Below are 25,069 nucleotides of genomic sequence, written 5' to 3'. Positions count from 1 at the left end.
TAGCGCCACCAATGGGTCAAAGTTGGACTTGTGTTTACACACGCAACTTTTGAACCGTATGACCGATTTTCAAAAATGAGATACCATTGGATTCCCTGGATTAAGACGGGTTTAACACACCCTATGGCGTCAATTTCCGGTTATATAGATTTTCCGCCATTTCCGGTTTTATCAAAAACCTCTGAAAGCCTACTCCTCCTACAAATGTTGTCAAATCTTCTTCAAAATGACCAGAGATGATCTTCAGACCAAGCCTAACAAAAGTTATCGAAAATAATTTTGATCGTCACAACCGTTTGTCCGGTACACCCAATCAAAATTGGCAAAAAAGCAACCAAATAGGAAATTGGATCAAATCTCATCAAATTTTTGAGATATCAACACCAAAGTTGGTATATCGGTGGAAGACATTACATCATGTTACAATGTGCAAAGGCAACTTCATATCTCCAATAATGATTGATATACAGCAAATCAAATGTATCGCTAATGCTAAAATTATGCTGTACACATCAGCCGGTCAAAAAGTGATACATTGATTCAATCACAAGTTCATATGAAGACTCTTGAGAATGTTTAGTACTCAAACTGAAAAAAAGTTGAATGTAAGATGAAAAGTCGATTTTTAATGAATATTTTAAATATACATGCTTGGCTAATTTCAGAGCTTTTCGGCTAAATCCTCTCTCCCCTCCTCCTGCCCGCGCGTGCTCCAAATCCTCACACACTCAGCCTTCCCTTACACACGCGCGGGCTTGGCAAGATGCACACGCAACATTTCAGGAGAGTGTGGGCTGACCAAGCCCCCACTCATTCCTTGAATGTCTGCATAGGCCCATGTGGATCTTGATGGTATTGCATTTCCGATTTTGTATGCAATAGTAAAAAGTTCTCAAAATCCTGAAACGTTGATAATAAAGGCCAAGAGTTACAACCACACTTAAACAAAAGCCCATGTGGATCTTGTTGGTATTGCATTTCCGATTTTGTATATAATGGTAAAAAGTTCTAATAATCTTGAAAAATTGATGGTATAGGCCAAGAGTAATGACCACACCACAAATGGCCCACCATTACCCATAGGTGGCGCTAAGGCTATGCCCACATTGTCAATTTTTAGTTTAGTACTCAAATCTGAAAAAAAGTTGAATGTAAGATGAAAAGTAGATTTTTAGTAAATAGTTTAAATATGCATGCTTGGCTAATTTCTAGAGCTTTTTTGCCAAATCCTCTCTCCCACTCCTCCTCAGCGCGCACGCTCCACATTGTCACACACTCACCCTTCCCTTCACACACGCGCGGGCTTGGCAAGATGCACACGCAACATTTCAGGAGAGTGTGGGCTGACCAAGCCCCCACTCATTCCTTAGTCTCTAGCAAAGGCCTTGTGGATCTTGATGGTATTGCATTTGCGATTTTGTATGCAATGGTAAAAAGGTCTCCAAATCCTGAAACATTGATAGTAAAGGCCAAGAGTAACAACCACACTTTAACTAAAGCCCATGTGGATCTTGTTGGTATTGCATTTCCGATTTTGTATGCAATGGTAAAAAGTTTTAAAAATTCTGAAACATTGATAGTATAGACCAAGAGTAATTACCACACCACAAATGGCCCACCATTAACCATAGGTGGCGCTACAGGCCAAGCCCTAAAGCACAAAGATACAAGGCTTTCTGGAATGGATAGGCTAAACAAGCCCGCTCCCTTCACTTCTTGGCTTGAAATAAAGGCCCTTGTGGATCATGATGGTATTGCTTTTCCGATTTTGTATTCAATAGTAAAAAGTTCTCCAAATCCTGAAACATTGATTGGATAGACCAAGAGTAACTACCACACTTTAACAAAAGGCCATGTGGATCTTGTTGGTATTGCATTTCCGATTTTGTATGCTATGGTAAAAAGTTTTAAAAATTCTGAAACATTGATAGTATAGGCCAAGAGTAATTACCACACCACAAATGGTCCACCATTACCCTTAGGTGGCGCTACAGGCCACAACCTAAAGCACAAAGATACAAGGCTTTCTGGAATGGATAGGCTCACCAAGCCCCCTCCTTTCACTTCTTGGCTTGAAATAAAGGCCCTTGCGGATCTTGATGGTATTGCATTTCAGATTTGGTATCCCATTGGTAAATTTGCAGCATAGATTTTTCTATACAGTTACAATTTGTCAAGAATATACATTTTTCAATGGTTCGCAGTGTTTGGAGGAATCCGCCATTACTGCTTGCAGTTATATTCACTGGAATTTTTATTTTCGAAATCGTTTGTCCGGTACAGCCAATCAAAATCATCAACAAAGGATCAAAACAGGAAAATGGGTAAAATCTCAAAAAATCTTTGAGATATCAACACCAAACTTGGTATATCGGTGGAAGACACTACAACATGTTCCCGTGTGAAAAATTGACTTAATATCTTAAAAAGTGACTGATATAAAGCAAATCAAATTTATCGCTAACTCTAAAATAATGCTTTACACATCCACCGGTCTAAAGCGGATACTCTGATACTATCACTAGTTCATATAAAGACTCTTGAGAATGTTTAGTATTCAAATCTGAAAAAAAGTTGAATGTAAGATGAAAAGTAGATTTTTGGTGAATATTTTAAAACATGCTTGCTTGGGTAATTTCAGAGTTTTTTGGGCTAAATCCTCTCTCCCCTCCTCCTGCCCGCGCGTGCTCCAAATCCTCACACACTCAGCCTTCCCTTGACATACGCGCGGCCAAGACGCACACGCAACATTTCAGGAGAGTGTGGGCTGACCAAGCCCCCACTCATTCCTTGGTCTTTAGCAAAGGCCCATGTGGATCTTGATGGTTTGGCATTTCCGATTTTGTATGCAATGGTAAAAAGGTCTCAAATCCTGAAACATTGATAGTAAAGGCCGAGAAACACTTTAACAAAAGCCCATGTGGATCTTCTTGGTATTGCATTTCCGATTTTGTATGCAATGGTAAAAAGGTCTCAAAATCCTGAAACATAGATAGTATAGGCCAAGAAACACTTTAACAAAAGCCCATGTGGATCTTGTTGGTATTGCATTTCCGATTTTGTATGCAATGGTAAAAAGTTCTCCAAATCCTGAAACATTGATAGTATAGGCCATGAGTAACTACCACACCACAAATGACCCACCATTATCCATAGGTGGCGCTACGGCCACCCCCCAATTGTCCATTTTCCAAGTGCTGCCATTTGCATCCCATTTGTCCCAAAATTCTGAAATTCATTACATGTGCCTTATTTCTCATGAGGAACAAAAAAGCCTCTAGAACCTATAACGGCACCCACACAAATCTGAAAAATAGTTCAATGTAAGATGAAAAGTAGATTCATTGTGAATATTTAAAATATGTATGCTTGGCTAATTTCTAATGCTTTTTCCCCAAATCCTATCTGTAATTTGTTTAAACAAACGTAGCCTTTTAAACCTCGAGGTTTAATTCTCTCTTTTATACATTTAAAGTTGGATTTGACATTTAACAGACATTTAATCATTTAGCAAGTTGTTTGACTCAAAAACCATAACAGTACATGGCCCCAACAGTACCAAGCTCCCACCTTCACTCCTTAGTCTAGTAGCCATTTTAGACTAGTAGGCATTGTGTGGTTAGTTTGGCCACAGCTAATTCTACTGTTAAAATAAACAGAAGGTCTTCTTCTTCAGAACTATACAGTTGAATCAACCAAACACAGCTTGGTCATGTTATCACCTTCTTTGGCACATCTAAACTAAGGACTAGACTTTTAAGAAAGAATGACCAAAGCAATTTGGTGAGGGCGGGTTCCTACATAAACAGTTGGTGACAAAGAATTTCAGATAATAACTTAAACATAGTCTTGCATTAAGAGTAGAGTCAACAAATTGAATAACTGTGCTAATGGTTGTTGAAACTCATTGCTCTGAGTTGGTGCATGTCAATTTAGGCAGAAGTCCATGTCTGGTGATATTTGACAACCTCAAACAGCATGAGTCTGCCACTGGGCCTATTGAAAAGGCTCTTGTTTTGATTTGCAATGCAACTATGGGGTGCCAAGCTGGGCCCAGTTGTACTGTTTGAAAGGCCAGTTACATTAAACATTATTGTTGTCATACAGTTTTCTTCCCAGCATTGCAGGAACTAATAAAAGCAGTGGTGCCCAGAAATGTTTCGTAGGAGTGGTGAAAAAGAGAAGCAGAACAGTGGAACACCATCCCACTACCATTATCTCTTATTCACTCTCATCTGTGTTGTATATCTGTAACTGGTATAGTATGGGACAACCTGAATGTTTCAAAGTCAAAGTGTAGTAGCGTAGAATAGAGGAACTGGGTGTACAAGCTTCTGCTTGCGGAATGAATGCTCCGTGACATCCTTTATTCGTGGTGTGTGTCCAGTATATAACGTCTCGCCCTGCCTTATTCTACCGCCCTGCTCCCCGGCCCCTTGTAGTAGCCTCATCTCCATGCCCAAAACATTACGCCATTAACTAGATCCAGTCACATGACACTGGGAAATGGGTGCTGATGTGGAAAGTCCCCAAAAACAGCAGAAAACAAGGAAAATATTAATCCACCAGTCATTTTTACATTTCAAATATGGAGGCATCTATTGGAACTAGTGGTAACTCCTTTGTTGTACACCCAACAAATATTGGGCTACTTTACATATAATACATATATAACTATACTTATAGGCCTTAATGTAATTGTCGTCCTACCATTACATACATGTCCTTTACTAAAGTGTATCTTCCCTTTTATAAAGTTATTGTTGTAATCAAAGCTTTTAAAGAATGGATCTCTGCATGGTGGGCCTAACCAGAGCACGGGTGGCCTGACAGAACACGCTTCAAAGTTGTCACTTTCAAAAGGGTGGCATTTTAACCCTGTTTGTCCAAAATGTCTAAAAGTTGGTACACATGCCTTATATTGCTCATGGGGAACAAAAGAGTGTCAAGAACCCATAATGTCGGCAGCATGGATATTTCTCTAGAGTGACAATTTGTGAAGAATATCAGAAAATTACTTAAAATCAGCCATCGATCCAGTTGTCTTGAAATGCCTTGTCATGTCAATTTGGTAATGGTTTGAAATGTTATGGAGGAACCCGCCATTGCTGCCTGCAGCTATATTTATTATTATAATTATTACACAACTTCTTCTGCCATGGGAGTCTATGGCAGCCCCTAGAACCAAATGGTCAGAAGTTGTGAATTTTGGCACACTATTTGGGACCAGTCCCCTCATCAATTTCACCAAGTTTCTTGTCTCCCAGTCCAACCATCTAGCGCCACCAATGGGTCAAAGTTGAAGGTGTGTTAACACATGTTACTTTTGAACCATATGCCCCATTGTCCAAAATGAGGTATCGTTGTATTCCCTGGATCAAGACGAGTTCAACGCACTCTATGACATCATACCCAGTTCATAGATTCTCCGCCATTTTGAACGTAAAGAAAAAGCGTTTTTTTGCTACTCCTCCTACAATTCTTGTTGAATCTTCTTCATAATTGCCACAGATGATCTTCAGACCAAGCCTCACAGAAATTATCTCCTGGAGCTTTAATTTTCGCAACCGTTTGTTAGTTACAGCCACATCAAATTTATATGGCTGAATTGATGTGGCCGCCATTTTGAATATAACGTTTTTTCGCTACCTCTCCTACAAGGTTTGTCCAATCTTCACCAAATTTGGCACAGATCATCTTCAGACCAAGCCACACAAAAGAAATCACATGTTTTTTTGATTATCTAAACCTTTTGACTGGAACAGCCAAACAAAGTCTTCAACCAAGCCACCATAAAAGAAGTGAGGTCATATCTCAGCACCTCTTTACTGCATTGACACCAAATTTGGCATAGGGACTAGGGACACTGTTCTAAAGAGGTCCAAAATAGGTCATGCCATTTCACCTCTAAGTGGCATTGCAATCAGCAAAAATTTGGCACAATTTATCTTCAGATCAAGCCTCACAAAAGACATCACATGTTTTTTTGATTTTCCACACTTTTTGACTGGAACAGCCAATCAAAGTCATCAGCCAATCAAAGTCGTCAACCAAGCCACCATAAAAGAAGTGAGGTCTTATCTCAGCACCTCTTTACTGCATTGACAACAAATTTGGTATAGGGACGAGGGACCCTGTTCCAAAGAAGTCCGAAATAGGTCATGCTATTTCACCTCTGCAATAGGCAAATATTTGGCACCATTTATCTTCAGACCAAGCCTCACAAAAGACATCACATAGCGTTTTGATTTCTGCAACCGTTTGTTAGTTACAGCCAATCAAATTGAGCAACTGATCCGGAAAAAGGGAAGTGAGGTAATATCTTAGCCAAGCTTTGATGCATTGACTCCAAACTTGGTCTATGGACTCAAGGCCCTCTTATTAAGAGGTTTGAGACAGGTAGTGTCATTTGACCTCTAGGGGGCATTACAATAGGTAGGATTGTGTTTTGACCAATAACTGTTGATTTGTTTGGCGTATTTAAGTTATTCCTATGTCTCGTGATATCTTAGGAGATCCCGCGTCTGATGCATGTTAACGCGTGATACCAGACGAATTGATGAGGCCGCCATTTTGAATGAATGAATACAACTTTTTTCCTTACTCCTACACAATGTATCCAATATTCACCAGATTTGGCACAGATTATCTTCAGACCACAATCACCTTGCCATGTAAAAATATGACTGAATTACAGCTGTTTAAACTTGGGCCAAATCTGACCATGCGTGCCACAGGAGAAACGGCTTCCTTTTTGTATTCAGTAGCTGTACACAGCAATTCCCAGCGCTGACAATGGCTCACTGGGATAAGACTCTGTTGAAGTGCAAGGTCGTAGGTTTGAATCCAGCCAAAGTCTCAGGCATGTCATGATACTGGTTTATGTGCATCGGATTTCTTGCATCATAACTTCTTAACAGATTTGTCATAAATCACAAGATTGGTCTTTTCTGATTCTACGTGGCATACCAAGTCGAAATATATCACATTGTCCCGTTTCCACCATTTTGGGCGTCGGCCCTTTGGAATTTTCATAAAAACATACTTTTGTTAACTCCTTGTTCGCCGTTGCTCCTATTTTCATGGACAAGTAATGAAATCATTTTCAGATTACAATCACCTTGATTTGTCAAAATATGACTGAATTACAGCTTTTTATACTTGGGTCAAATCTGACAACGCTTCCCACTGGAAAAACGGCTTACTTTTTTTTATACAGTAACTGAACACAGTAATTCCTAGCACTGAGAATAGCTCACTGGGATAAGACGGGTTCAGACGTTGACTCTGAAGTGCAAGGTCATAGATTTGAATCCAGCCACAGTCATCACGCATGTCATGATACTTGTTTATCTGTTTAGTGAAGCCAGGTATGCCACAGTAGCTGTCTAACAGTATAATCATAATGGTAATGATAATGTTTCAATCTCAGGGGATCTATACTTAAGAAGAGTCAGATTTATTGTGCTTTACAGATATGTGTCCTCTAACCTCTAGGGGGGCGATCCCATGTCTGACACATGTTAACTTGTGATAACAGCCAAATTGATGCCGCCATTTTGAATTAACTAATAAAACTTTTTTGTCCTACTCCTGCTACAAAATGTATCAAATATTCACCAACTCTAACACAGATTATCTTCAGACCACAATCACATTGACATATCAAAATAGGACTGAATTACAGCTGTTTAAACTTGGGACAAGTCTGACAACCGGTTGCCACAGGAAAAATTCCTTATATTTTTACGCAGTCACTAAAATATGATTTCCAGCACTAAGAATAGCTCACTAAGATAAATTGGTGTCCTGTCAACGTCAGAGGTTCAAATCCAACCAAAGCTGACAGGCTTGTCATGTCTCTGATTCTCTGTTTAGCGAAACTATAAGCCACTGCAAAGAAAGCCAGGTAAACCGCAGTCACTAAATGTCGAAAGTTTCTTCTGGGTCATCTGACCTGCTTGGCCACCACATTGCTGCTTGCAGCTATATTTGCAGATATTTTCATATGTTCTCAATTACGATCAAGTCAAAAATGTTACTCGGCCAAATAAAAGGTGTATCGCGTATTGCTTTATTTGCAGTGTCAATAAACATCTGGTCCAGTCAAAGGAGAGCAATCACAGAACAAACAGGAGATTGTGATGTCTACTTTTTCCAACAAACACGCTAATGATGACTCTCTCCTCCAGCTTCTGTATTGACAACTGGACAGGTGGGTCAGGGGGGATAAGGGGAGCCATGAAACTGGACTTGGGGTAGCCAGTGACGGTCAGGGTCTTAGCTGTGCATCTGCAGCCCATGTGTCCCTATGGAACTCTGGAATATCTGAGTGAAAGGATTATTGAACACCACAATAAACTTGAGTGATATGACATTGACTGACAGGAATCTTTATGGGAATCGTTGTTTCTGTGGAAAACAATTATGAGGTGATGCATACACACATTCATGCGATATAAACTTACCGTAAATCCTCAAATAAAGACCGGGATTCATTTAGAGGCCGGGCTTCAGATAGTGGCCGGGGCCGTGAGGAAAATAAGGTATCCTATTTAACTGTAGCTTACCAGCAGCAGTCCACCAGGACACTTGTATACCACGGTTCATTAGTCAAATCATGTTCATCCTACCATTCATATCTTGAGAGTGTGTGTGGAAATAAATATAGAGCTGTCAAAAGATTAAAATATTTAATCGCGATTAATCGCATTACATTTACATTTTACATTTATGCATTTAGCAGACACTTTTATCCAAAGCGACTTCCAAGAGAGAGCTTTACAAAAGAGCATAGGTTACTGATCATAACAACGAGGTAGTCCCAAACATTGCAAGCAGCCAAAACATGAAGCATACATTGTGAAAAAACTAAACAAGTGCCAAAAGGGAAGACCCATAAGAGCATGTAGTTATACAAGTTACAAATTAAAACAACATGAACCCCAAAAAGTGCAGGACTGTACCTGTAGAAGAACAATCAATAGTAAAATATTTCACAGCGAGTACAAGACTTAACTGTGTTATAACTAACCTACAAGAGCAACAAGTCACTCAATAAGAGTCATTGTGATCCTGGAGGAAACTAACAACAGGTCCAGCCAAGCATTCCTAAGTGCCGTTGTACTCCCGGAACAAGTGCGTCTTGAGCCTTTTCTTGAAGGTGGGGAGACAGTCAGTGTCCCTGATGGAGGTAGGGAGCTGGTTCCACCATTGGGGGGCCAGGCAGGAGAAGAGCTTGTGTTAGCACAAATGTCACAGTTAACTCGCAATTAATCGCACATTTTAATCTATTCTAAATGTCCCTTGATTTCTTTTTCATCCATAATTTTTTCAAATTGTAATGCTCTTATCAACATGGAAAAGTGGTTCGGATTGCTTCGTGCAAATGTTTGCAATCGCCTGGCTTTGACGAGCGGGCGGAGAATTCCCATCAGCTGTGTGCTTGGCCATCAAAATGGTATTTTAGACTCCACGACATGCTGCTCAGTTCACAACGACAGAACACACTGATCACTTTCGTCTTGTCAATGTAACCATTTGGCAACCTTTTAAAAGTAAACTTTCCATTCAGAATCTTATTGGCATGCATTTCGGCATTTGGCGCTGGCAATCAACTCAAAACGTAACGTTAGCCTACTACCAGAGAATGTCTAATATCCGTAAACGGGCTCTGCTACTACTCTTTAGCCGCAAACAAGTGTGTGTGGCGTGCTATTGTTTTGTTTCCGGTCTAGCTAGATCCGGTGCGGTATTGTAGTTTTTCTAACGTCAGTGGTTGTTGCAACAGAATGTGAAAAAAACTACAAAGTTTGCTAGGTCAAAAAGAGCTTTAATCGCGCGATAAAAAATGTACGCCGTTAATTTGGGTTTGCGTTAACGCTGTTAATAACGCGTTTAACTGACAGCACTAAATAAATACTGTTCTTACTTTGTCATTGGGACTTTGACATCATCTGTTCTTACCGGCCAATCGGTGGCGATTGGTACCTATTCACTCAACCTTCATTCAGATCCTTTTGTGAATCATTCATTCATTCACATATTCCCCTACTGTTTAACTTCACAATAGGTTATATCAATGGGATACTTTAAAAAACATTTACTAATTTGTAATAACTTATAAACCATAGTAGCACAAATATTTATTTGAACAGCGCAAACCAGCACAAACATAGCACAAACGATAGAGGCTATTTTGATGATGTTTTGCGTTGGGTGGGGGGCCAACTTCACGCAGATCTATTACCTGGGCCTTGTTTCCAGATCACCACCTCCACAACAAAGCAGCAACTTCTGAATTCTAGGATTTGCTATTTATTTATTTATTATGTCACCCTCTGTATTTATGATATTGTATCTCTGAGATCTACTGGTCCAGGATTTCTAATTCCTTCCTCAACTACCAGTCTGGCCTTTCTCTATCTTTAGAGTAGCAGCATAGGGGAGCAGTACATAGTTTGTATCCAGCAGGAGTACTGATTGTGAACCAGAAGGTGGTGAGATGGGGGGGCTATTGGGGGCCATTGTCCTTTGTTAGTTCATAGTTCTCTCTGCCAGTCAATGAATTAATTTGCTGAGCCTTTGAGTTACAATATACATTTTATTCATACATTCTACTTTTTAAAATTAAGATCCGTATGTTTATTGTATGCACCTTCCACAATAAATTCTGTGTGAATGTAAACTTACATGGTAATAAAAACTCATTCTGATTCTAAAGCTAGGATGTGTAATAGAGCATAGAGCCCTCCCTCGCTTCTGAGGTGTCTCCAAAGCCACGCCTCCTCTATCACACATAAACACACACACACAGCAGAGTCTAAGCGCCATAAGGAGAGACGTGTTGGTAGAATCGATTGCTTCTTGAATTATTTAGATTTATTTTCTTGTTATCTTTTACTGGTGGTTCAGGAGGAACAAAAGGTATTTGCGGTTCACCTTCCATTCTCGCGCTCGCAGTGAACAGCAACATGGAACTCGCGCTGATGATGTGATTGTCTGCACGAACAAGTAGCGCACTGGTGTGCAAATACATATTGACAAATAGGAAGGGCATCCTATCAGTACATTCAGACCTAATACTGTTTCTGGGAAATATTACACATCCTAGCTTTAAGATGTATTTATTAACTCTGAAGCACCCACACAGGCTTGACTCTTTGCTCTATTTCCATTGCCCCTTCTCTACCTTCTGTTTGTCCTTATCTGCATCCGTCTCTTTCTTTCCCTGAGGTTTTGAGCCTGTCCAGTGCCCAGCTACTGTGTTGCATATACATTTTTCTGCTGTAGTGGACTCTGGAGCTGCCACAGTCAGGTTACAGGCAATCAGCGGACTGTAGATAGAGCTAAGATAACTGTCCATGTTTTTCTATTTGCAGTTGAGCAAAATGAATGATGATGGTATGGAAAGTGTGATTGTGTGTGTGGTCATAGGTTAGCGTGGCATAAGGCAGGAAGGTTGTTTTGTATGCTAGGTTCATGTTTTGTCCGTACATCCTTTCTGGATGTCAATATGTTCTTAGAGAACTGTGTCATTGTCACATTATTTCATATAGCGTGAGATAAATTGACTGCTGCTGTGTGTTAATTGGGGCGGCTGTGGCTCAGGGGGTAGAGAAGGTGGTTTGTTAATCGCAAGGTTGGCGGTTCGATCCCTGACTTCTCCCAGGCCATGTGCCGAAGTATAGGCCCCGTCACACCATAACGTTCTGGTCGACGTTCTATGACGTTAGAGGAAACGTTGCTAATCGTCCATGGTCGCTGGTATAACGCTGTTATAGCGCCAGAAGAGCGTTGTGTGGACGCTGGTGACGCTGGTAATTGTCGTAATTATCGGCGATTGTTAGAGAACGCTGGTCCTAAAAAAAAGTTTTGAACATGCACAAAGCAAAGCGTTCTTCAACGTTTAATTTTAAACGCTGGACACACTGAAGAACGTTTGTGGACTGTTTGATTAACGTTGCACACATTTGGCTATTGTTAGTCAGTTGTTACCCTAGCGTTGCTTGGTTGTTATTCATCGTTTGCTTCGTTTTCATCGTTTGCTTTCGTCACACGTTGTCGCAACCCAGTGACACGTCATCACACGCTAATAGTTTTCAGGGGTGTCTTACTTGGTCGCTGTTACACGCTCCTCATGCATCAGTCCCTCGCTAGTCATGCGTTATAGTCACACGTTAGTCATACGCCAGATGTGTCCACCTCGCCCTAGAACGCTTGAAATTGAACGATTAGAACTTTCAGAGAACGTTTACCAGAACATTATGGTGTGACGGGGCCTTATCCTTGAGCAAGACTCTGAACCAGGGCTCCAGACTAACTTTTTTTACTAGGAGCACAGTAGCCCCTGACTGAACATTTTAGGAGCGCAAGCAGAAAATGTAGGGGCACACCTTATATTGAGCTGCAATGCATTTATTAATGTAACTAGAGAGGGTACAATTCAGTGGCAATTTTAGACCCTTTTTAGGAGTGCTCAAGCACCCCTAAATTTGATCTCAGCACCCCTAAAAATATATATTTTTAAATATTGTTTATTATCATTTGATGCTGGTAGTTCATGAAGAAAGGGACATCCTTAGTTTTTTCATTAAATACTTTGCATAATAATACATAAATGCATTAATTGTTATCCAGTGAAATTAGGGATTTATATAAGCAAGGGGGTTTACGTTTAGTACTTTTGAAAGGCACTGTGTTCATGTCACATTCTCATTGGGGGCTGAGCACCCCTAAAGGTCTGATCCTAGAATCGCCCCTTGGACAATTTCTGGGGAAATTGTGGGGTGTGCCTGCGTCGGTTGCAGATGGGTCCGTTTTTTTTGTATAATTTTTACAACTGATATACAGCGACGCACCATATAAGCTTGAGTTTAAATACATTATTTAATGTGACATTACGTGCTGTACATGCATGTCTTAGCTAAATGACTTAAATGTATGATGCACTTTTCAATCAGTCCTCCGACACCACAACACGATCCTTGCTGAGTATAACAGCGCAACAGCTCAAACACAGGCAGGGATACAGTAACGCTAGTGCTAAATAAGTATTTAGCTGCTAGGCTCCATGACCCCACAATCAAAATACGCGTAACACAACATGGAAACAATCGTTTCCTATGCAATTTTGTGTAGCCTATGGCTGAGTGTTTCTTCGCTATATCTTTTGAAATCAATTCATTTCATAATTGTATATTCTGAACAAATGGTGGTTGTGGTTAATATGACTATTGCCTTGAGACAACTCCAAATACTTGATGAGTAGCCTACATTCGGGTAGTGTCTACGGTAACTAGTTGATTCAGAAGAACCAAAACAACATGTTGCCTGAAGGCCAACGTAGTTAATACATTTGTGACTGAATTCCTGAAACACTCATGTGCTTCAGTAGCTCGCGGTCTAATGCAGAGGATTATAACAATTCATGTGTTTTTGCTCGTGGGATCGAATGCCACTCGTATCTTTTTTTTTCTTCTTAGCTTCCATTTATTATGGCGTGAATGGCTGTAATGTAGTGCTCACTACATTTGTTCAGAATATACAATTATTAAATGAATTGATTTCAAAAGATACAGCGAAGAAACACTCAGCCATAGGCTACACGAAATCGCATAGGAAACACATTTTCCATGTTGTGTTACGCGTATTTTTATCGTATTGTCTGGGTTAGCAGCGACGTTCTTAGTATGAATTTTTAATATGTGGTGTCAGAAGGAGCTGTGATGTCGTGGAAAATACGGCTATGGCCTCGAAACAAACCCAAATACGTGAATAGTAGCCTACATTCGGGTAGTGTCTATGGGAACCAGTTGAATCAGAAGAAGCCAAATCAAAATGTTACCTGAAGGCCAACGTAGTTAAGAAATACCTAACGATTTAGCTAAAGTTTGTGAGCTGGTATAGCTCGCGGTGTAAATCAACGGACTCTTGTGCCTACGTGCCTACTTGTGCTCTAGTGCGATCGAATCCCACTTCATGCGAGCCTGCAAATATTTTTTTTTGTCGTGAATGCTAGCCTAATGTAGTGCGCACGTAGCCTATAGGCCTACCTTCATATTTGCCGCAGCAAATATGAGATCCGACGAAAAACGCCAGTATTATGTTTGTGAATTTGTGACGAATCTGGAGATAGAGGCAGACTGATAGGTGTACGCATAGCTGGGGAACCAGTTAAATTGGGAACCAGTTGGGACGTAACACCGGCGCCTTGCACGGCAGCTCCGCTATCATTGGTATATGTGAGTGTTAGCATGAATGGGTGAATGAGGGGCAAACATTCTGGAGCGCTTTGAGTGCCGCTAAGGTAGAAAATGCGCTATATAAATGCAGTCCATTTACCATTTATGTTAGGTGCTCAAGAACATCACATGGTACACAGAACGCACGCTTACAGAGATCTCTTTGGGAAGCCTGCTCATCCTTGTGGTAATCCGCACCATCCAGTTCAACATGACCAGGACCAGGGTGAGGCACGGACACAGACACCCACACACATGCATAGGCACATGGACAGATATTCACAAACTCTGGGGAATATGCACACACGCACAGAAATCGTGTCCGTTTGTGTGTTCCAGGATAAATATCTGCACACCAACTGTTTGGCGGCGCTTGCCAACATGTCCGCCCAGTTCCGCTGCCTCCACCAGTACGCCGCCCAGCGCATCATCAGGTAAGCCCCCGCCCCCCTATCATCATGTTTTTCTGTCTAGTTAGATGGCTATCTGCTGTCCAATGGGAAAGTGTATCTGGTTAAATAAACAGTTGTGAGCATCATTCTGCTTGCGCTAGCCGGCCCTACGGTATCGTTGTTCCCGTTTAAAATGCAGCCTATATTCCAGTGCGGCCTATACTCTGATTTACAAACACGAAGCTCCCATATGGGTGGGGTGCGGCTTATAGAAAATTGGGCTTATTTTCCGAAAGATACAGTATTTACAAGTCACAGCGCAAAGTAACCCCACCTCAACGACCAGGCACAGTGAACCACAATGATAGAATCTGAACTACAACTCCAATTCCCAAAAAGTTGGGACGTTTTGTAAAAAATATAGAAAATATAGAATAGAAAATAAAAACAGAATGTAATGATTTGATAGATCTCATATATCATTCACAATAGATAATTGAAAAAACATATTAAATGTTTAAACTTAGGAACTGTACCATTTTAAGGAAAAAGTAAGGTAATTTGGAATTTGATGGCAACAGCGATTTCCCGGTCCGTTTCCTCATACCCCTGCCTGTGATGATGCTCCAATCACAGTCCCCAGCCCTGTGGCTACCTCTGCTTAAACTGACATTTACCAACTCAGACCCAAGTTGAACACTGGATTTTGGTGTTTCAATACCCATTGACACATCCCTGCTGCATTACTATGTTTAGCCTGTGTTCTGCACCTCTCTTTCACTAACCCTCTCTGGAGGAGGGGATCACTGAATTGCTCCTCCCAAGGTTTCTTCCAGTTTTTCTTCTCTAGTGAGTTTTTCCTTGTCTTCAATGAGGGTTTAGGTTGGTTGAGGGGCAGTTCTATGGGCATATGTGAAGACCTCTGTGACATTGCTTGTAAAACGGGCTATACAAATACATTTTGATTTGAATTGACTCAAAAAAGTTGGGACAGGCAATAAAAGTCTGGAAAAAGTAAGTGTTAGTAAAAATACACAGTTGAAGGAACATTTGCAACTAAAACTAGAGAGCATACCATTTCTGGGGAAATTGTGAGGGTGTGCTTGCGGCTGCCCCAGCTGCCCATAGTCTCCTGGTGTTTAAATATTTAAAAAAGCATTTAAATGTATGACTGCAGTTCTGACCATTGTGTTCCCTTGATGATAATTTTGTAAAAATTACATGTATCACTCAGATGGAGGAGAGGTGATACTGGTAATGAAAAGGCCAAATGTAGCTCATGAAGATGCAGCGCTAGGTAACTTATTAAATTGTAATCAGATATAAACAACTTGTTGGTTGCCCAACAAGAGGAAGCATTTGCGTCTTCAACTCCTTAATCCTCTCGAGGCAACTGTTGCACCTGGTTATGAGGTTGTAGGCTATGGGACATCTAATATTGCATTTGTCTAATTATGTGTAGGACCGTATTTCTCAAGTGGTAGGACGTTTTGATTCATAAGAGCATCTAAATGTAGCCTATCAACGTCAATATATTAATGTTTTCTGTTATTTTAAAGCAAGCTCAGAGACGTATGAATGTAAAGTTGGTCGCTATATGGAGTAGCCTACCGTATAGCCTACACCGTGAGCTGAGCTTGCAATGCCTAGCCTACGTGACGCCGCTTTTTATGACACACTTCAAAGATGTGGTACCATTTAACCCTGTAAGACCCCATGGTTGTAAAATTACAACGGCACTTTGAACGGTCTAATTGCTCTTTTTTTTTACATTATGGGTGGCTCTTAAAAGAGCCGTTGTTGTGTGTGCTGTGGCTAGCACAGGAGTCGTCGGAGACCGTCTTGGATGTTTCCCAAGAACACATTGTTTCCAACGTGATCAAGGTGGACACCGTCGGGTCGGTACATCCCCACGAAACCGTGTCGTATTTGGGGGTGTTGAATTCTCCCCATCCCACGGTCGGCCAGGAAGCTAGACACCGCTGCGTTGACTCGACGTCTTGACCTGTCGATACCAGAAGCGCTGGTGCTCCTCTGATACCTCCAGACGCAGCGTTCCAGGATATCCGAAAACACCAGCAGAGTGTTTGGGAACATCTCCATGATGGCCCCCAGGTCTCGCTTCGTCCGCCTCGTCAGGTCCAGCCCGGTCACTTGGCTGAGGTTGTTTCCCCCGACGTGGAGCACCATTATGTTCGGGCTGGGAAGCATGCCACGCTTCTCACGGAGCTTAGGCACGAGGTCTGCCCACCTCATGCCCCTCACCCCTACCCATTCAATATGGCACTCCAGTGCAAGGTTGGGGTACAGTCCGACCTCCTTCGCATGCCGCGCAAGCCAGTAGATCAACGAGCTGCCAACGATCCAGACGTGGGGACGACTTTGGTTTCCCATGGTGTGATATGATCCAACATCCAACATCTGCCTATTACATACTAGCTGGCTTCCCGCTTCTTCTTTTTCAAACAATGCAAGGCTACCATCTGCCTGTTTATTCGCTCCCTGTGTCTGTGTTGTTTTTATTCACAATATTCCCATTGGTTGGCCTAGAAGACAAATAGCTCTCTATTATTTCTGAGACACTTGCGTCCTATTTTGTAATTTTACCGCCCTGAATGGCATCATTTGAGTAATGATGGCAAGCGCAGGCTTATTGATTAGACTACTTAAAAAACGTTATGTTTCATTATGCAAGATGGAGGAGTCTAGTTAGAAAAGGATTTAGGAGTTGTATTATTACATTAGCCTATTGTATTGATAATTTTTGAGTAACCTCAAACCTTTCTTTTGTTTCTTTGACCTTACATTTTCTTTGAGGGCTTATGGTCTCGGTTTAACATCATTATTTATAGCGACATCATTATTTATAGCGAAGAAGCCTACCGGACACTGTTAGCTCGCAACGTAGACAAAGAATGCTCCTGCAACAAAGTTGTTACTTAACTTCATTGCCACAGCCTCAACTTTGTCAATGTCAAAACTGTCTGTTCATGAAAATACTTCATTTCAGCCTAAACTGCTATCTAGGATATACATTTCACTGGGTCTTGCAGCGCTGCTTGATTGAATTAGCCGGTCTGTAGAGATCTTGGGACGAAGCCACTTTTTTGGTGTTTTACTGATGCAGAATTCGGTCAAATAAAATCGATAGACGTAGCCTAATGAGTGGCACATAACGTGAAGTAGGCCTAACATTGCATTTCATTAGGGTTCCTCCGTCAGGAGGACCCTATTGTGTTTGTTGGTATTATTATTATTATTCTAGTAATGTATCTCATGAACACATTGGTAAAAAGTTTTGAAATTTGGCATATTGATACAACATGCCACAACTACGGCCCAAACACAGACTGGCCCACATCAGACAATAGGGGGCGCCACAGGCCACGCCCAAATGTCCACTTTTCAGAGTGATTGCATTTCCACCCCATTGCTCCAATTCTTCTGAAACTTGGTGTGCATGACTCATTTTTCATGAGGAACAAAAAAGCCTCAAGGACCCATAAGGTCCGCCATTATGGATTTTCCTGTACAGTGATAATTTGGGAAAATCTTTAAAATAGATCTCCTCCTACAAAAAAGGTCTAATTTACTTGAAATTTTGTACAGATATGTATCATTAACATATTAGAAAATGTTACTTAAGACAGTTGAATAAAATACAAAATGTCTGAAAGGGGTGTATTTATGTATATTACCACATTGCCTCAATAAGTTTGTGTCACTAAATCGAATGTAATTTTGAATGATGGTTTTTCAAACCCAATAAGCTTTAAGATGACACCATCCTGAAGTACCCTGCAAACTTTCACCTTGATATGTAAAAATATGACTGAATTACAACTGTTTGAGCTTGGACCAAATCTGACAATGCTTGTCAATGGAGAAACATCTTATTTTATTATCCAGTTCATGACTGAACATGGCAGATTCCAGATCTGGCAATGGCTCAATTGGCTGCGATGTTGTGCTGATAAACAAAGGGTTGTAGGTTCGAAACCAGTCAGAGGACTTTTTTAATTTTTTGGGACAGAACGGTTTGTAGTGTTCCGGTCAAACCTCCGGTTGTAAAACATAGCAATGGGTGTTTATTTGAGCCCATAACAACACTCCGATCATATGTTAAGCGAGACTGTGTAAACCACTGCAAAACAAGTCAGGTTTACAACAGTAGCTAGCTACTTGGAGTCTATGTATGGTAGAGTCAGATTTACAACCGAATTAGCTCGAATGAAGTATATTGATCATCAGACATCTCTCTGAAGTAGCATAAACAATTTCACCTTGGTATGTCAAAATATGATTGAATTAGAGCTGTTTCAACCTTGGCTGAATCTAACAACGCTTACCACAGGAGAAACAGCTTACTTTTTTGTACAGTAACTGAACGTGACAATATTCAACACTGAGAATAGTTCAACGAGCTGGAACGGTGATCTGGAAATATAAGGTCGTAGGTTCGAATCCAGCCACACTGTTTGAGTCTGTCTTAAATTTGAAAATATGTTTAGTTAAACAGGATGACATCGTTCTGAAGTACCATGTGCAATTTCACCTTGATATGTCAAAAGACTATTGAATTACAGCTGTTTAAACTTTGGCCAAAGTGAACAAACCAAGCTACAGGAGACTGGAAAGAAATCAATTAAAAAGAGTTTCAACATTCTATGGAAAGTTAATAATGAGCTCTTGTTAATCATAAAATCTCAGCGGCTGGTGTGTAGCAGAGAGGCTAGAGACACTGACTTGTTACCTTATGCTCATGAGTTCAAATCCCCGTTCAGCCTATTGTTGTTGACCAAACATGAAGTAGTTTTGCTCTCTTGTTGTCCAAGTCTCGATCTTCTACAGTGTACATGTTTATAATATTTTGCCATTTTGCGGAGGAACCCGCATTGCTGCTTGCAGCTATATTTTTATTTGAATTTTAATAACTTGTCCAGTGCAGTGGGGCAAGTAGCACTAGCCTAAATTTGTCTTCCAGACATCGAAAATCCACTCTTCCCGGAGAAGGCTAGCTACATGGCTAGACTGTTGCTACAGATCAGAATCCTTCATATCTTGGACACCCAAAATCAGCGAATCTTGCAGCCAAATCAAGTAGCCTATATATATAGATGGGCCTTATATGGCTACAAACTTCTGCTGGGCGTCTAGTATATGGTCTAGCTGGCTATTTGTTATTAAGACAACTCTTTAATGTGACACATTAGGCTATTACATGCAGGTTTTAAATTGGCTAAATATACCGGTGTAAAAAATGACCTAATCTCTATGATTTAAACATCATTGTAAGTTTTTCCCTTCTCGTGATATTTTCAGGCATTAGTAGCCTACTCATTGCATTGATTCATAAGCTTCTTTTAAAAAACGTTACTGTACTGTACCAGCAGTAGCTATCTCAGATGGAATCGCGATTCAAATAGTACCATCTGCTAACTGAAAATATGCCCCCAAAACGTAAATAAGCTTGACATTTATTTAGGGGGAAATCCTGCATTCATAAAAATGTCAGTGGTAGCGATCATTGTCAGTAACAAGGCAGAATGCGATAAGCCCTGTGTGGAGAAGCTGCCCCGGTAGATTGTACTACATACTAGACTGTTCGTCTTGGTACTGTAGCGATTGCGTTGGTTGAATTCGATTTAACGTTACATCCGTTGTACGGTCTAGGCTGAAATGAATTATTTTCATGAACCGATTGACAAAGTTTAGGTTGTGGCAATGGATGTGCCGCTGTTTGAATTCCTAATGTAAACAGCTGTGGATGTGTTTTTGTTAGCTAGCGTTAGTAGACTAGGCTACAGCGTTGCAGTGTCGTGAGCTATACTGGTTTGAAACCACTGGTAATGATAATTTCACCCACAAATCGTTTACTTGTAATCTATTGTCATAATATATCCGTGTGAGGAATGTTTATTTTAACGATTGAAAACAGATGCATCATAGACAGCTGTAGTATGTGTTTCCCGGGCAACAGAGGCTAATGTCATGATGCTAATGCTTCAGTGAAATAGGAGACTGTTTCCGAAAGTAGATGTACTTCCTTAATAATATTAGCTTATATTGTACATTACACATTACAACTGTGTGTCATATCACAAAGTAAAATGAGCAAATAGTTATCACCCAGGCCTCTTTGCTTGTGGCGTTTCTGCAGCTGCCTTGCAGTAAAGCAGTTAGCTTAGCCATCTCCCATAAGTTAACAAGCTGCTAAACTAATGTTCTGCTAGAGATAGTCACGCAAGCTTTCGTGACGTTAGTGACGTTAGTGGCGTCAGTGACTGTGGCTAGCAAGTTAGCCACCATTAGCTTCACCTTTCGCCACAAATTCTTAATGTCTACTTAAACCGTGCAACGGAACGTAAATCCCAATACAAGCAACTCAATCGCTACCAAGACGAAATTTTTGACACCTAGGTTGTCTATGTAGTCCAAATATTGACTGAGTTTTAGGGGTGTGAAGGGAAACAATAATAATAATAATAATAATACATATGTGAGATTACAAGGGTTTGTGCTCGCCGAAGGCAAGCACACCCCAATTAAAACAATAAATAAGTGGGTAAATAAATAGATAAATATATACATAAATAAATATGGCTATGGTATAAATTCTGATATTAAAAAAAGATGGCAATTAATATATAATTGCCATGTCTTGCTTAGACTGTTGCTCTTGTTGGTTAGTGGTAGCTGATTTAAACTGTTGTATTCTATTTTAGTTAATCCTATTTTTATTGCTTTCCTACAGGTACACCTGCACTTAGAGATTAATGTTGTGTAATTTTAACTTGTTTAACTACATGCTCTTATGGTTTTTTCCCTTTAGCACTATTTTTTGGTTGTTCACAATATGTACTTCTTGTTTTTGACTACCCGCAATGCTGTGGGGCTATCTTGTTGTTATTATCAGTGACCTATGCACTTTGTAAAGTTCTCTCTTGGAAGTCGCTTTGGATAAAAGCGTCTGCTAAATGAATAAATGTAAAATATAAATATAGCATTATATAATTACATAGCTGAATCCATTTACCGACATCAATAAATAAATACATTTATTTATTTCAAAATTACATTTTTGTAAAGACAACATTTATTTATTTCATGGGACTTTTATTTCCTAATGCCACATTTATTTATTTTTTGAGACCTTTACACGCCACTTTTATTTCCACATATATTTCCACGCCAAATTTATTTCCACAAAACATTGATTTCTGTGCTGTATTTATTTCAGATCTCACATGCAAACGAGAGGGGTGTGGTTATCGTCAGACCAACGCAGCAGATAGCTATGCTACCTGTATGGGGGTGACAGTGGAATCGCACTGCCGAAAAGCTTGGCTTGTCAGGATATATTATTTTGGCACAGATAGTAGATTTTGTAGAGGTACTTGGGTGGATAACTGCTCTACAGAACATAGATATTGAAGTCTTAAATAGTTTGAGACTTATCGAGCACTGTTCGTGTGCAAGATGTACAGGTAGCGGGGGGTGATAAGTGCCAGGTAATATTAGCCAACACAGCTAGCAACAAAGAAGACAATCACTGCAACCACCGCTACATCGCTCTGCTATTATGTGGATAGCTAGGTCGATAAGGCACCTGATTATAACTATCTAGCCTCACCATTATGCCATGTATTATCATTTAGTGAGACGAGACCTGAAGTGAAGCCAGACCATTACCCATACCTTTGGATTTACAGTAGGCTACTGCTTCAAATTGAAGTCAAGTTTCTTAACGCTTTGTTATTATTGGTAATTCTAGTTGCAACTAACCAAGACGTGTCAAGACCAAGACCCATTCAACACGGTACACATAACCAAACCCAGATATTATAATTTATGGAATTATTCAATATTAAATCAAACCACTACCACTTGACTAGTTTTAATGACCATTCAGTGACAAAACGGGTTTGGCTGTTCAGGTATGTGCCAATACAGCACAACACTACTAGCTCTACAGTAGCTAGCTTTTAGTTGAAATGGCCACACTGATGTCGTCCTTTTATTATTTTGTCAGCTAGCTAGCCGGATAGCCAGCCACTTGGCCTACATTTGCCGCCTTCGAGACCGGTGATAGCAACAAACCACCTAGGAAACATAGTGTTGGCAGTGATTGTTAGCTTTGCAGACGAGTTACACGTCACACGAGCGAATGCAATGTTTACAAAGGTAACTTCAGCGCTACCTCATAGCTATCAAAGATCAAGTCCCCACACGTAGGCTACTAGGTCACCGCCATCACTCCCATTGGGAACCAATGATAAAAAGGCAGAGACGACACAGACATTATGGGCAAAGCTTGTCTACATTGTATCCTTTTTGGCAGTGCGATGCCACTGTCACCCCCATACACGTAGCATAGCTATCTGCTGCGTTGGTCTGACGATAACCACGCCCCTCTCGTTTGCATGTGAGATCTGAAATATATACAGCACAGAAATAAATGTGGTGTGGAAATAAATGTGGTGTGGAAATACATGTGGAAATAAATGTGGTGCGTAAAAGTCTCAAAAAATAAATAAATTAGGAAAATAAGAGTCCCATGAAATAAATAAATGTTGTCTTTACACAAACGTCATTTTGAAATAAATAAAGGTGGCATTAGGAAATAAAAGTCCCATGAAATAAATAAATGTTGTCTTTACAAAATTGTCATTTTTAAATAAATAAATGTATTTATTTATTGATGTCGGTAAATGGATTCAGCTATATAATTATATAATGTTATATTTATACATTTATTACCATCTTTTTTTCAGAGTTTATTTCATAGCCGTATTTATTTATGTATGTATTTATCTATTCATTTACCTATTTATTTATTGATTTAATTTTGACTATCTCGGCGTTCCATAAGATAGGGACTTCCACAGTGAATGCGAGCTTGCACAGCACGCAAGCAAATGAGTTTGCCCTTAATTTTAGCACAAAATTGGTTTTTGAGCTTTATGTAAAATAAACATTGCCATTTTACAAATTATAAAACCTTGTCTAGCTAATGTGATGTCTTTATCATTTATGGCTCCAAATTGTCGACAGGGGAAGCAGAAACATGCAGCTTGGCTGAGTACTTTAACCAAGTTTGAGAGCGATACCAACTTAGGGAAATGCGCATGGGGTACGTTTGCAGAACTGGCTGTATTGGACTCCTGTCATTCAAACTATGCTCGCCTTCACCCACAGTTAAACTTGGAACTTTGCGTTAAACACTGATGTGTATATACAGTGCTTTCTAGAAGGCGGGATATCTTGTGAGAGATGTAGTTTATTGTCATTGCACGCTGTAAAGCAGCGTAGACTTATTTCAATACACCATTTAAGCTCCCACGGGCCACATAAAATGACGAGTTTGACACGTGTTCTATAGAGCTCCGGGAGTTGACGTCACACAATCCCAGTATGCACTGGTCATCGCCATTTTGGCAGTAAAGTGGAGAGCCAAGTGAAGCGCCAGTGTACATACATGTATACTTACATACATATTATACATAGTTTAATTTGCTGCCTATTTCAATGAACGTTGATTCAACATGGTAGATAGCTGCTGTGCGCGGGGATGCCTCTGAACCATCGGGAAAAGATAAAAGGAGAGCATTTTAGGATTCCTAAGATCCAGAGAGAAGAACCCCATAATTCCTGACAACCATCTATGGCTTCAACTGAGGATCATTCACTCTCTTGGAATGACTTAATTGTAATAAATATGTGATGGCATTTTTGTGATGAAATGTACACTGATACAATGTACGTTAGCCAACGTTAGTAGCTAACCGTTGATGAATGTTACAGTACAGACTAACGCTAGCTAGCTATACAAGTTATAAAACTGACTGCATTAACGTTAAACATAGCAATTTGTAGCCGGTAGACTTCAAAGCTGAATATTCATCACTAATCCAGCTGATTGTGTCCATTTATATCCCTCCAGGGTTGTGTAGGCTTTCAAAGACTCTCCAGAGTAGGACGAAGGAAAGTTTACTAGAAAGTTGTAGCCGAAATATCTGGTCTGGATACAGAAAGTCAGGGAAGCTTTCCGTTTCACTCGTAAAGGTCGTAAAAATAACTCCGGGTGCATTATATGGATCACTGATGTTTAATCGATAAAGTTTTGCTTTATAGCTGCCTATGTCTTTTGAATTAAAGTGGGCAGTGAACTCGGACAGGTTGGAATCCATGCTGGAGCTGTCAGAGCAGTTCATTTTTGCCACTGCTATACTGCCAAAATGGCGTTGTAAACAGTAAAGTCACGTGGGGTCCGGAGCTCTATAGTGAATAACATGTGGGTTTATGAGACTTGCAAATCGTTGTATTCTGTTTTGTATTACATTTTTCACAACGTCCCAACTTTTGGGAAATTGGGGTTGTACATTGCAAAGATAACCTCAATTACAATAATAAAGTAAAGTTCAGTAAAATCAA

General features: G+C 40.3%; 1 protein-coding gene across 3 annotated transcripts in view; it reads left to right on the top strand.

The window, feature by feature from the left end:
• dym (dymeclin) overlaps positions 1 to 25,069 on the top strand; it is a 210,238-nt gene that overhangs the window by 105,762 nt on the left and 79,407 nt on the right. For 2 of the 3 annotated variants that reach the window (XM_047017283.1, XM_047017281.1), the window contains exons 12-13: positions 14,356 to 14,469; positions 14,583 to 14,677. In XM_047017283.1, the coding sequence (XP_046873239.1) occupies positions 14,356 to 14,469; positions 14,583 to 14,677 (209 nt within the window). The remainder of the gene's footprint in view (positions 1 to 14,355; positions 14,470 to 14,582; positions 14,678 to 25,069) is intronic. The other variant, XM_047017284.1, reaches the window with a different exon arrangement.

Source organism: Hypomesus transpacificus, unplaced genomic scaffold, assembly GCF_021917145.1.
Source record: "Hypomesus transpacificus isolate Combined female unplaced genomic scaffold, fHypTra1 scaffold_51, whole genome shotgun sequence".
NCBI lineage: Eukaryota > Metazoa > Chordata > Actinopteri > Osmeriformes > Osmeridae > Hypomesus > Hypomesus transpacificus.
Note: the sequence above shows the minus strand (reverse complement) of the source record. Positions and strands in the feature narration are given on the sequence as shown.